The 13,696-nt window shown below is 53.4% G+C and overlaps 1 protein-coding gene across 1 annotated transcript; it reads right to left on the bottom strand.

Annotated features, from left to right (window-relative positions):
* Window positions 1-3,856: 3,856 nt before the first annotated feature.
* Window positions 3,857-11,321, bottom strand: ciao2b (cytosolic iron-sulfur assembly component 2B). The gene is made up of 5 exons (XM_067997527.1): window positions 11,151-11,321; window positions 8,931-9,010; window positions 7,912-8,037; window positions 7,080-7,125; window positions 3,857-4,054 (listed from the first exon to the last, which is right to left on the bottom strand). The coding sequence occupies exons 1-5, from the start codon at window positions 11,275-11,277 to the stop codon at window positions 3,957-3,959; spliced, it is 477 nt and encodes a 158-aa protein (XP_067853628.1). The 5' UTR covers window positions 11,278-11,321; the 3' UTR covers window positions 3,857-3,956.
* Window positions 11,322-13,696: the final 2,375 nt, after the last annotated feature.

Here is a 13,696-nt window from a genome sequence, read left to right as displayed (position 1 = left end):
CCAAAACCAGTCATGGCTGTCATTTGACCTTAAGGCCAAGCCTCACCAGCTCTGACTATTCCAATGCTCTCCCAGCTGGCCTCCCCCATTCCACACTCTGTAAACTTCAGTTTGTTCAAAGCTCTGCTGTCCGTATCCTGAGTCCCGTTCACCCATCACCCCTGTGCACACTGGCTCCCGGTCCAGCAACGCCTTGATTTTATAATTCTCATCCCGGTGTTCAAAATTCCTCCATGGCCTCACACCTCCCTGTAACCTGCGCCAGCCCTTCGAGGTCTCTGCGTTCCTCTAATTCTGGTCTGTTGCACACCCCGATTACCCTCGCTCCACATAGGCAGCAATGCCTTCAGCTGCCTGGGCCCTAAGATCTGGGATTACCTCCCTAAACCTCTCCACCTCTCTCTCCTCCTTTAAGGCGCTCATTAAAACCTTTTTTTAAAGTCAAATCTTCGTCTGATAATCACTCGTGAAGCACCTTGGGATTAGGGGCGGGGGGGTACAGCTTGCAACAAAAGATCAGCCCGGCCAGGATAAAACCATCCACCGCACGACTGACCTATCCAACGTCCCCATCCCACACCACACGACTGACCTATCCAACGTCCCTATCCCACACCACACGACTGACCTATCCAACGTCCCTATCCCACACCACACGACTGACCTATCCAACGTCCCTATCCCACACCACACGACTGACCTATCCAACGTCCCTATCCCACACCACACGACTGACCTATCCAACGTCCCCATCCCACACCACTGACCTATCCAACGTCCCTATCCCACACCACACGACTGACCTATCCAACGTCCCTATCCCACACCGCACGACCGACCTATCCAACGTCCCCATCCCACACCGCACGACTGACCTATCCAACGTCCCAATCCCACACCGCACGACTGACCTATCCAACGTCCCCATCCCACACCGCACGACTGACCTATCCAACGTCCCCATCCCACACCGCACGACTGACCTATCCAACGTCCCAATCCCACACCGCACGACTGACCTATCCAACATCCCAATCCCACACCGCACGACTGACCTATCCAACGTCCCCATCCCACACCGCACGACTGACCTATCCAACGTCCCCATCCCACACCACACGACTGACCTATCCAACGTCCCTATCCCACACCACACGACTGACCTATCCAACGTCCCAATCCCACACCGCACGACCGACCTATCCAATGTCCCTATCCCACACCGCACGACTGATCTATCTAACGTCCCTATCCCACACAAGAGTGGATCAGAAAGCAGCATGGAGCAGGAGGCGAAGATAGACAGCAATTGGATAATCAAGCTCACAGCACATGGATGGAATGAACTAAGATTGAACAGTTGGGCAACAGGAGGGAAAGAGGAAAACTGGTTAAACGTTACTTCTGATCATTCCCTTCCGGGAAGTACATGTGGAGTCTGGGTGAGGACTAGATCAGGGCAGGCCGCAGTGTCCCCAGTTGAATAGCCTGCAGTTGTACTCACTGCGTTGACTCAAACGTGAAGAATAGGCACTTGGACGAGCTACTGGAAGTGGGGTGGGAAGAAATCACAGGGGAGGTTGAGCAGGAATTGTGCACCCCTGTTGTGGATGTTTCAGTGGCCGTACAGCATCTGTGTGAATGGCTATAGGTGGGGGAGGGCGTTGGTACCAATCGATCAACTCACACGCTAGGCCTGTCCCACCGTACCATTTCCCCTCTCCTTCTCTATTGGCTGCCCTCCAGTACCTCCCCCAAGAACCCATTCTACATCAGGTTATTTGATCGGGGGCGGGGGGGGGGGGGGGGGGGGGGGAGGAGGAGAGAGAAACTACAACCAAGCCCAAAAAAAGAGAAATAGAGGGAGAAGGTGCAAAAAGAGATTTACAAGGATGATACCAGAACTGAGAGTTTATAAATATCAGGAAAGATTGAACAGGCTGGAGCTCTTTTCTCTAGAAAAGAGAAGGCCAAGGGGTGACCTGATCGAGGTCTTTAAGATAATGAAAGGGTTTGATGGGGTAGACGTAGAGAAAATATTTCCACTTGTGGGGGAGACCAGAACTAGGGGCCATAAATATAAGAGTGTTGCTAATAAATCCAATAGGGAATTCAGGAAAAACTTCTTTACCCAGAGAGTGGTGAGAATGTGGAACTCGCTCCCACAAGGAGTGGTTGAGGTGAATAGTGTAGATGCATTTATGGGGAAGCTAAATAAGTACATGAGGGAGAAATGAATAGAAGGATATTCTGATGGGGTGAGATGAAGTATGGAGGGAGGAGGCTCATGTGGAGCATAAACGCTGGCACTGGCTAGTTGGGCTGTGCTGTAAATTCGATATAAAAGCCTGATCTTTTCCACACTCAATCTCCCACCTGTGCACCTTCCTGAGGGAGAAGTAATTCCAGAGGCAAATCGGGCGAGTGGTTGGCCACGATACCTGTAACTCCCATATACAGCCCTAAACATTCTGCAGTGTGTCTCCATTGGATAGTTTAAGGAGGACATGGGGGTCACACTGACACGTTTTGTAAATGCAGAACTAGGTTGGATGTTAGGCGGTTGTTCTTTTCTGTGGAACAAGCGACTGAGCAGCCAGATCGAGAGAGAAGTCATCGGTTCAACAGGTCCTGCAGCCATGTGGGAGGGAAAACAGGATCGGAGCACAACAGGAACAGGAGAAAACAGACGAGTGTAAACACAGCACTTTCAACGCACGGAAGCTTTTATTGGATCTCCCAGGACTGAGTAAGTTTCACAACTTGACAGCTGAAATCACAGCAGCAATACTGACTGCAGTCCCCAGGGCACGATGGCACTGATAGTGGGGAAAGGGCCACTTTGCACAATACCCATCTTAACAGGAACACTGCAAAAGGGACCTCGATTAAAAAAAAACAAATGAAACATTCTCACTCCTCCCAACAACCCTAAATATCATAACTGCATTAAATTATTCACTGATCTAAGTTGACTCAATTGTTTATTTTGCTGTGGTGAGTTGTGGACTGTGAATGAGTTTGGTTTTGTTGTAAAGTACGAGGGGTCGGAGTGGAATGTTCAATTCCTGTAATAAACTGCAACTCCGTCAAAGTAACATCAGCAAAACGCAGGCAGGCGGAGGTTTGTAAACCTCATTTTGTTAGAATGATCCATACCTCCCCAGAAATCATTTTCAGATATACATTTACAATGTCACTTCTCACATATTACACACATCCCGATGCAGTGTGTGTGAGCGAATGAGTGTGAGAGAGAGTGAATGAGTGTGAGTACCGATATACGGTGCCAAGGAGCTTCGGGAAGAGGGTTTGCACCTGCAGCTCCCCCCAGTAAATTCCTGATCTCAGTCATCTCACTGCAGGATAGTGCTGAGCAGAGGGCGAGAGCCCAGAATGGGGCAGTAACCCCTTCCCCCTCCTCTCCTGGGACATACAGAAACCTCCCCCTGCCTGTTCCCATCAGCTGGCTGGGACCTGACCAGCAGAGGGGCAAAGACAAACAGAAAAACAACCGGGGAAGAGAGGAGCAGCAGAGCATGGTCCCATTAAAAATAATACACCAATCATTCTCGACCTACAAACTGACACAACCCACCGATTGACTTACAGACCCTGGTCACACAAGCCATTTGTTTTTGGATTGTATCATGTGCAGAGAACCCCAGACACACGCAGAGACCCCCCCCTCCCCCCAGACACACGCAGAGACCCCCCCCCCACAAGACACACGCAGAGACCCCCCCCAAGACACACGCAGAGACCCCCCCCAAGACACACGCAGAGACACACCCACCCCCCCAGACACTCGCAGAGACACCCCCACCCCCCAATCACTCGCAGAGACGACCCCCCCCCAGACACTCGCAGAGACCCCCACCAGTCACACAGAAAGTGTTGTGATGGTTTAGCACCCGCCCTGTGTCCTTCAGGATGAATCTCACTCCATTCTCTGGTCACAACCTTGCCGACAGACACTGATTAACAACCTCCAGTAGGTGGGAATTCTCCAGGGCTGCTGCCACTCGCTCCTTATCTGCCAGCTGCTTGTTCACTGTGAAATGGAGAAGGAGATTTTACTGAGGAAGGAAGCCCAGCCCAATGTAAAGGACGACTAAAAAAAAAACTGTGCAGTTAATCTCATTGGTAGCCAATAAAAAGAGAGAAATAGAAAATGCTGAAAACCCTCAGCGGGTCAGGCAGCATCTGTGGAGAGAGAAACAGAGTTAACGTTTCAGGTCAACGACCTTTCATCAGAACTGCTGATGTTTGTCTCTTTTACCCTGTTCGGTGTCATTGCTTTCTGTTTCCCGTCTTGTCTTTGAACGCGTTTCTGCTAAAACTCACTTTCAAAGCCCCATCTCCTTCCTCAGCAACTCAGCATCCTGTGGATGGTACACACTGCAGCCACTGTGCGCCGGTGGTGAAGGGAGTGAATGTTTAGGGTGGCGGATGGGGTGCCAATCAAGCGGGCTGCTTTGTCCTGGATGGTGTCGAGCTTCTCGAGTGTTGTTGGAGCTGCACTCATCCAGGCAAGTGGAGAGTATACCATCACACTCCTGACTTGTGCCTTGTAGATGGTGGAAAGGCTTTGGGAGGTGAGTCACTCACCACAGAATACTCAGCCTCTGACCTGCTCTTGTAGCCACAGTATTTATATGGCTGGTCCAGTTAAGTTTCTGGTCAATGGTGCCCCCCAGGATGTTGATGGTGGGGGATTCGACGATGGTAATGCAATTGAATGTCAAGGGGAGGTGGTTAGACTCTCTCTTGTTGGAGATGGTCATTGCCTGGCACTTGTCTGGCGCAAATGTTACTTGCCACTTATGAGCCCAAGCCTCGATGTTGTCCAGGTCTTGCTGCATGTGGGCACGGACTGCTTCATTATCTGAGGGGTTGCGAATGGAACTGAACACTGCAATCATCAGCGAACATCCCCATTTCTGACCTTATGATGGAGGGAAGGTCATTGATGAAGCAGCTGAAGATGGTTGGGCCTAGGACACTGCCCTGAGGAACTCCTGCAGCAATGTCCTGGGGCTGAGATGATTGGCCTCCAACAACCACTACCATCTTCCTTTGTGCTAGGTATGACTCCAGCCACTGGAGTTTTCCCCCTGATTCCCATTGACTTCAATTTTACTAGGGCTCCTTGGTGCCACAATCGGTCAAATGCTGCCTTGATGTCAAGGGCAGTCACTCTCACCTCACCTCTGGAATTCAGCTCTTTTGTCCATGTTTGGACCAAGGCTGTAATGAGGTCTGGAGCTGAGTGGTTCTGGCGGAATCCAAACTGAGCATCGGTGAGCAGGTTATTGGTGAGTAAGTGCCGCTTGATAGCACTGTCGACAACACCTTCCATCACTTTGCTGATGATTGAGAGTAGACTGATGTGGCGGTAATTGGCCGGATTGGATTTGTCCTGCTTTTTGTGGACAGAACATACCTGGGCAATTTTCCACATTGTCGGGTAGATGCCAGTGTTGTAGCTGTACTGGAACAGCTTGGCTAGAGGCGCAGCTAGTTCTGGAGCACAAGTCTTCAGCACTACAGCTGGGATGCTGTCGGGGCCCATAGCCTTTGCTGTATCCAGTGCACTCAGCCGTTTCTTGATATCACGTGGAGTGAATCGAATTGGCTGATGACTGGCTTCCGTGATGGTGGGGATATCGGGAGGAGGCTGAGATGGATCATCCACTCGGCACTTCTGGCTCAAGATGATTGCAAACGCTTCAGCCTTGTCTTTTGCACTCACGTTCTGGACTCCGCCAACATTGAGGATGGGGATGTTTACAGAGCCTCCTCCTCCCATTAGTTGTTTAATTGTCCACCACCATTCACGACTGGATGTGGCAGGACTGCAGAGCTTTGATCTGATCCGTTGGTTGTGGAATCGCTTAGCTCTGTCTGTAGCATGTTGCTTCCACTGTTTAGCATGCATGTAGTCCTGAGTTGTAGCTTCACCAGGTTGGCACCTCATTTTTAGGTATGCCTGGTGCTGCTCCTGGCATGCTCTTCTACACTCCTCATTGAACCAGGGTTGATTCCCTGGTTTGTTGGTAATGGTAGAGTGAGGAATATGCCGGGCCATGAGGTTACAGATTGTGCTGGAATACAATTCTGCTGCTGCTGATGGCCCACAGCGCCTCATGGATGCCCAGTTTTGAGCTGCTAGATCTGTTCTGAATCTATCCCATTTAGCACGGTGGTAGTGCCACACAACACAATGGATGGTGTCCTCAGTGCGAAGACGGGACTTGGTCTCCACGAGGACTGTGCGGTGGTCACTCCTATCAATACTGTCATGGACAGATGCATCTGCGACAGGTAGATTGGCGAGGACAAGGTCAAGTAAGTTTCCACCGTGTTCTCTCTGTTTGCTTTATATTAATATCCTGTGGTCGCACAGCACTGATACCCGAGCAAGAGGACCTTCAGGCAGCAGGTGCATGGAAAAGCTGCTCCCAAAAGGTCTACAGTTACCAAATCAAGACTGGTTTGGGAGGGGAGGGGGAGGAACAGAGGGATAAACACAAACGGGAAATTTTGGAAATTACAAGATTAAAACTCAGATATTTCTTTACAACCATCCCTCCTGCTTCAAAAACAACTACAGAAATACTTTTTCAAAAAAAAAATTATAATTTGACCATAAAAAAGGATCGCAAAGGGTTAACCTACACTGTTCTGCTGCAGGGCGAGTGAGAGAACACTTGCCAAGAATATCTTTCAACTGCAACTCACGATGGAAGCAATTGTTTGTTTAAATATTTGCACCTATCTGTGGATCTAAACATTACAAATTCAGGAGCTAATGTCGCTCCACACCCCTCTCCCTCTCCGAGTTGTGAAGAACGACACCGCGATTCTGCATTAAAAATCTAGTTTAACCCGAACACGGAGCTCACCTAAAGAAATCTTGGCGTGCGAGACACTTCAAAGAGAACACGAGCACCACACCATAACCCCCCAGCCCCACTCCCCGCCCCGTCCCAGCGGAGCTGCATGTCAAGGTGGCGCTGTCTGAACTGTCCCGGGTTACCTGAGTTGATCCAGTATTAGCCCCGCCCCTTGCTCACCTGCGTTTTCCGAGGCGTGAGTCCCCGGAGTTATGTGAACATCCACCTGCAGGAAGAACTCGACGTTAGAAATATAAGCCGATGCAAAATGCTGCAAAACAAAAGACAGGTCCTGGGGGGGGGGGGGGGGGAAAGAGACGGGAACGAGCATCCCACAGCCTTTCAAGCTGCATTCTGAGCAGAGGGAAGTTGTGCTAAATGTATTCATCCCCTCCCTCAGTCTTAGAATCACAGAATCTCGCACAGGAGGCGGCCATTCGACCCATTGCGCCTGTGCAGGCTCTTTGAAAGAGCTATCCAGTTGGTCCCACTCCCCCAGCTCTTTTGCTATACCTCGTCCAAGTGAGCCAAGACAGTGGGTGTCAGCAGGACAGACGACCATGGGTGGGAAATCACATCTGAGCTCGGTCCTGTCCTCACCCGGTGTCCACACGTACACTTTGTGGAGTGAACAGTGGTCAGGAGCAGGAACTGTGGCTCTTTAGCCCCAACCCCCATCCCCAACCGTAGTGGGGGGGGAAATGGGAATTGCAGACCCTGACAACAGCACAGACTCAAATCGGACGACTCAGGTCAGAGATTGGACCTTGGATTTTCCTGGTTCATTTTTAGAGCAGCGCGGCATTTACCCACTGAGCCAACAATGCAGAGCCTGTCTTCAATCTTTACACACCGCCCCGGCCCACCGGCACCGCCCCGGCCCACCGGCACGCCCGCACCGCCCCGGCCCACCGGCACGCCCGCACCGCCCCGGCCCACCGGCACGCCCGCACCGGCCCACCCGCCCCGGCCCACCGGCACGCCCGCACCGCCCCGGGTCACTAACACTCACCTTGAAACGTTCAGGCAGCGATCGCAGCAACTTAACTTTGATCGACAAGCCAATCAGTGTGGCCATGCTGCAGTGAGGGATTGTGGGAGTGAAAGCCACCGACACACTGTTCTCCTGATCAGTTACCTGGGCACAGACAGGAAAGAAAAACAACTTCAACACAGTTCACAGGGAATCTTCCTTTCAAAATCCAAGCCCACCGAGGGTATTAAAGGAGGAGGGAGAGGGCGGAGAGGTTCAGGGAGGGAATTCCAGAGCTTAGGGCCGAGGCAGCTGAAGGCACGGCCGCCAATGGTGGAGCGATGGAAATCGGGGATGCGCAAGAGGCCAGAATTGGAGGAGCGCAGAGATCTCGGAGGGTTGTAGGGCTGGAGGAGGTTACAGAGATAGGGAGGGGCGAGGGCCATGGAGGGATTTGAACAGGAGGATGAGGATTTTAAAACTGACCGGGAGCCAATGTAGGTCAGCGAGCACAGGGGTGATGGGTGAACAGGACTTGGTGCAAGTTAGGATACGAGCAGCAGAGTTATGGTTATTGATCCAACTCCCTTTAATGGCAGAAAATGCTGGAAATACTCAGCAAGTCAGGCAGCATCCGCGGAGAAAGGAACAGAGTTAACATCTCAGGTCGATGACCCGTCGTCAGAACTGGCAGAGATCTGATCATCGACCTGAAATGTTAACTCTGCAAAAGAACCAAAGGCGACATGAGGAAAAACTTTTTTGCACAGCGAGTGATTAGGATCTGGAATGCACTGCCCGAGGGGGTGATGGAGGCAGATTCAATCATGGCCTTCAAAAGGGAACTGGATAAATACTTGAAAGGAAAAAAATTTGCTAGGGGGTAGGGCGGGGGGAGTGGGACTAGCTGGATTGCTCTTGCAAAGAGCTGGCGAGGACTCGATGGGCCGAATGGCCTCCTTCTGTGCTGTAACCCATGATTCTATCATTTTCTCCACCCCTGAAATCATAATGTAATTTTTTTTTTTTTTAAATTACTAACATTAGAACACACTTACATTAACTCGAACTTGTTCCACAACATTTAGTTCCTCGAGACTCAGCGGGTGCTCAGGGTCGTTGATTGATCTGATCAGATGTAGGAAGTTAAGGAAAAGTGTCAGCAACAATATCCCCTCAGGGGATGTGCTTCCTGCAAACTGCCACAGGGCTCGACCCCTTTTATTAGACTCGCGGCTGTCAGCGGTTGAGGGGCTGAGAGGGGATTGACTTTACAGGTTAGAGGACTTGAAATAACGCGATCGAATTCCCCCCTCACAAAAAAAATGTTCCTGATCCGAACCGCCCACAGATAGGGGCGGGGGGCTCCTCAAACTCAAACTAAAGATGATGTGGAGATGCCGGTGATGGACTGGGGTTAATAAATGTAAAGAATTGTGATTTTCAAATAAAATTGTTGGACTATAACCTGGTGTTGTAAGATTCTTTACATTTGTCAAACTAAAGAGCCAGTGGGTCAGAGTGAACTCTGGACCCCAGTTCCCAGAGTATGTAAATCCCCCTCCCCCACCCCGAGCAGCTCCCCCAGCCCGGGGGCCCCCTGTAAACCCCCCCCCCCCCACAGCCTGGGGGCCCCCTGTAAACCCCCCCCCCCCACAGCCTGGGGGCCCCCTGTAAACCCCCCCACCCCACAGCCTGGGGGCCACCTGTAAACCCCCCCACCCCACAGCCTGGGGGCCACCTGTAAATCCCCCCCCCCACAGCCCGGGGGGCCCCCTGTAAACCCCCCCACCCCACAGCCTGGGGGCCCCCTGTAAATCCCCACCCCACAGCCCGGGGGCCCCCTGTAAACCCCCCCCCTCACCCCACAGCCTGGGGGCCCCCTGTAAACCCCCCCCCCCCCACAGCCCGGGGGCCCCCTGTAAACCCCCCCACCCCACAGCCTGGGGGCCACCTGTAAATCCCCCCCCCCACAGCCCGGGGGCCCCCTGTAAACCCCCCCACCCCACAGCCTGGGGGCCCCCTGTAAATCCCCACCCCACAGCCCGGGGGCCCCCTGTAAACCCCCCCCTCACCCCACAGCCCGGGGGCCCCCTGTAAACCCCCCCACCACAGCCCGGGGGCCCCCTGTAAATCCCCCCCCCACCCCACAGCCCGGGGGCCCCCTGTAAACCCCCCCCCCCCCACAGCCCGGGGGCCCCCTGTAAATCCCCCTCCCCCCAGCCCAGGGCCCCCTGTAAATCCCCCCCCCCCCCACAGCCCGGGGGCCCCCTGTAAATCCCCCCCCCCCACCCCACAGCCCGGGGGCCCCCTGTAAACCCCCCCCCCCCCCACAGCCCGGGGGCCCCCTGTAAATCCCCCCCCCCACCCCACAGCCTGGGGGCCCCCTGTAAATCCCCCACCCCCCAGCCCAGGGCCCCCTGTAAATCCCCCCCCCCCCACAGCCCGGGGGCCCCCTGTAAACCCCCCCCCCCACAGCCCGGGGGCCCCCTGTAAACCCCCCCCCCACAGCCCGGGGGCCCCCTGTAAACCCCCCCCCCCCCACAGCCCGGGGGCCCCCTGTAAACCCCCCCACCCCACAGCCCGGGGGCCCCCTGTAAATCCCCCCCCCCCACCCCACAGCCCGGGGGCCCCCTGTAAATCCCCCCCCCACCCCACAGCCCGGGGGCCCCCTGTAAATCCCCACAGCCCGGGGGCCCCCTGTAAATCCCCCCCCCCACCCCACAGCCCGGGGGCCCCCTGTAAATCCCCCCCCCCACCCCACAGCCCGGGGGCCCCCTGTAAACCCCCCCCACCCCACAGCCCGGGGGCCCCCTGTAAATCCCCCCCCCCACCCCACAGCCCGGGGGCCCCCTGTAAATCCCCCCCCCCACCCCACAGCCCGGGGGCCCCCTGTAAATCCCCACAGCCCGGGGGCCCCCTGTAAATCCCCCCCCCACCCCACAGCCCGGGGGCCCCCTGTAAATCCCCCCCCCCCACCCCACAGCCCGGGGGCCCCCTGTAAATCCCCCCCCCCACCCCACAGCCCGGGGGCCCCCTGTAAACCCCCCTCCCCACAGCCCGGGGGCCCCCTGTAAATCCCCCCCCCCCAGCCCGGGGGCCCCCTGTAAACCCCCCCCCCCCCACAGCCCGGGGGCCCCCTGTAAACCCCCCCCCCCCACAGCCCGGGGGCCCCCCCCCACAGCCCGGGGGCCCCCTGTAAACCCCCCACCCCCGGGGGCCCCCTCTCTCTCTCAGTCCCCTGTCCCCCGGATTTTAGTTCCCCCGCCGCCGGATATCGAAGATCTCCCTGTCGTCGATGGCATCGGCCGCCTCCTCATCCTGCTCCCGGGCGGTGAGCGGCCGCTCCGAGCTCCGCCGGTAAATCAGCGGGTTCGCGTTCTCCAACTGCGGGCCCGCCGCCATCACACCCCCCACTTCCGCTTCCGGGTCAGAGAGCGCACAGTCATTGGGCCAGGAGAGGGGCGGGGCCAGAACGGCACTGCTGTCAATCACAGCCCAGCAACACAGTACGGAGTATTACAGGGAGTAATAATACTATAGAGGGAGTATTACAGGGAGTAATAAAACTACAGGGGGAGTATCACAGGGAGTAATAAAACTATAGGGGGAGTATCACAGGGAGTAATAAAACTACAGGGGGAGTATCACAGGGAGTAATAAAACTATAGGGGGAGTATTACAGGCAGTAATAATACTACAGGGGAGAGTATTACAGGGAGTAATGATACTACAGGGGGAGTATTATAGGGAGTAATAATACTACAGGGGGAGTATTACAGGGAGTACTAATACTACAGGGGGAGTATTACAGGGAGTAATAAAACTACAGGGGGAGTATTACAGGGAGTAATAATACTACAGGGGGGAGTATTACAGGAAGTACTAATACTACAGGGGGAGTATTACAGGGAGTAATAAAACTATAGGGGGAGTATTACAGGCAGTAATAATACTACGGGGAGTATTGCAGGCAGTAATAAAACTACAGGGGGAGTATTACAGGGAGTAATAATACTGCAGGAGGAGTATTACAGTGGGTAATAATACTACAGGGGGGAGTATTACAGGGTGTAATAATACTACAGGGGGAGTATTACAGGGCTTAATAAAACTACAGGGGGGAGTATTACAGGGAGTAATAATTTTTTAATTCATTCTCAGGATGTGGGCGTCGCTGGCGAGGCCGGCATTTATTGCCCATCCCTAATTGCCCTTGAGAAGGTGGTGGTGAGCCGCCTTCTTGAACCGCTGCAGTCCGTGTGGTGAAGGTTCTCCCACAGTGCTGTTAGGAAGGGAGTTCCAGGATTTTGACCCAGCGACGATGAAGGAACGGCGATATATTTCCAAGTCGGGATGGTGTGTGACTTGGAGGGGAACGTGCAGGTGGTGTTGTTCCCATGCGCCTGCTGCTCTTGTCCTTCTAGGTGGTAGAGGTCGCGGGTTTGGGAGGTGCTGTTGAAGAAGCCTTGGCGAGTTGCTGCAGTGCATCCTGTGGATGGTACACACTGCAGCCACAGTGCGCCGGTGGTGAAGGGAGTGAATGTTTAGGGTGGTGGATGGGGTGCCAATCAAGTGGGCTGCTTTGTCCTGGATGGTGTCGAGCCTCTTGAGTGTTGTTGGAGCTGCACTCATCCAGGCAAGTGAAGAGTATTCCATCACACTCCTGACCCGTAATAATACTACAGGGGGAGTATTACAGGGAGAAATAATACTACGGGGAGTAATAATATTACGGGAGAGTATTACAGGGAGAAATTATACTACAGGGGAGAGTGTTACAGGGAGAAATACTACACAGGAGAGTGTTACAGGAAGAAATAATACTACAGGGGAGAGTATTATAGGGAGAAAGGTGCAAAATAGATTTACCAGGATGATACCAGAACTGAGAGAAAGGAATAGAATAATATTCTGATAGGGTTAGATGAATTAGGGAGGAAGGAGGCTCGTGTGGAACATAAACACCGGCATAGACCTCTTGGGCCGAATGGCCTGTTTCTCTGCTGTACATTCTATGTAATTCTATGTAAGTAATACTACAGGGGAGATCATTACAGGGAAAAATAATACTACAATACTACTAATACTACAAAATGGTACAATTCTAAAGGGGGTGCAGGAGCAGAGAGATCTGGGGGTACATGTGTACAGATCGTTGAAGGTGGCAGGGCAGGTAGAGAAAGCGGTTGAAAAAGCATAGGATGTCCTGGGCATAGATACAAAAGCAAGGAGGTCATGATGAACCTTTATAAACACTGGTTCGACCACAACTGGAGTATTGTGTGTAATTCTGGGCACTGCACTTTAGGAAAGATGTGAAGGCTTTAGAGAGGGTGCAGAAGAGATTTACTAGAATGGTTCCAGGGATGAGGGACTTCAGTTATGTGGATAGACTGGAGAAGCTGGGGTTGTTCTCCTTAGAGCAGAGAAGGTTGCAAGGGGATTTGATAGAAGTGTTCAAAATCATGAGGGGTCTAGACAGAGTAGATAGAGAGAAGGGTTGAGAACCAGAGGACACTGATTTAAGATGATTCGTAAAAGAAGCAAAGGCGACATGAGGAAAACTTTTTTACGCAGCGAGTGGTTATGATCTGGAATGCACTGCCTGTAAGGGTGGTGGAGGCAGATTCAATCGTGGCTTTCAAAAGGGAATTGGATAGGTACTTAAAAGAAAAAAAATTGCAGGGCTACGGGGGAAAGGGTGGGGGAGTGGGACTAGCTGGATTGCTCTTGCAGAGAGCCGGCATGGACTCGACGGGCCGAATGGCCTCATTCTGTGCTGTAACCTTTCTATGATTCCATGATACGGGGGGAGAATAGG

This window comes from Heptranchias perlo, chromosome 16 (assembly GCF_035084215.1).
Source record: "Heptranchias perlo isolate sHepPer1 chromosome 16, sHepPer1.hap1, whole genome shotgun sequence".
Classification (NCBI taxonomy): Eukaryota; Metazoa; Chordata; class Chondrichthyes; order Hexanchiformes; family Hexanchidae; genus Heptranchias; species Heptranchias perlo.
The sequence above is the reverse complement of the archived record's forward strand: the minus strand, read 5'-3'. Positions and strand labels throughout refer to the sequence as shown.

What these genes read in the sequence shown, in the direction of transcription:
- ciao2b (XM_067997527.1), bottom strand. Translation starts at nt 11,277, where the DNA reads ATGGCGGCGGGCCCGCAGTTGGAGAACGCGAACCCGCTGATTTACCGG. An exon ending in TGGAACAAGTTCGAGTTAAT is followed by an intron (nt 8,038 to 8,930) that starts GTAAGTGTGTTC and finishes GTCTGTGCCCAG; the next exon opens with GTAACTGATCAGGAGAACAG. An exon ending in CGCTGCCTGAACGTTTCAAG is followed by an intron (nt 7,126 to 7,911) that starts GTGAGTGTTAGT and finishes TTCTTCCTGCAG; the next exon opens with GTGGATGTTCACATAACTCC.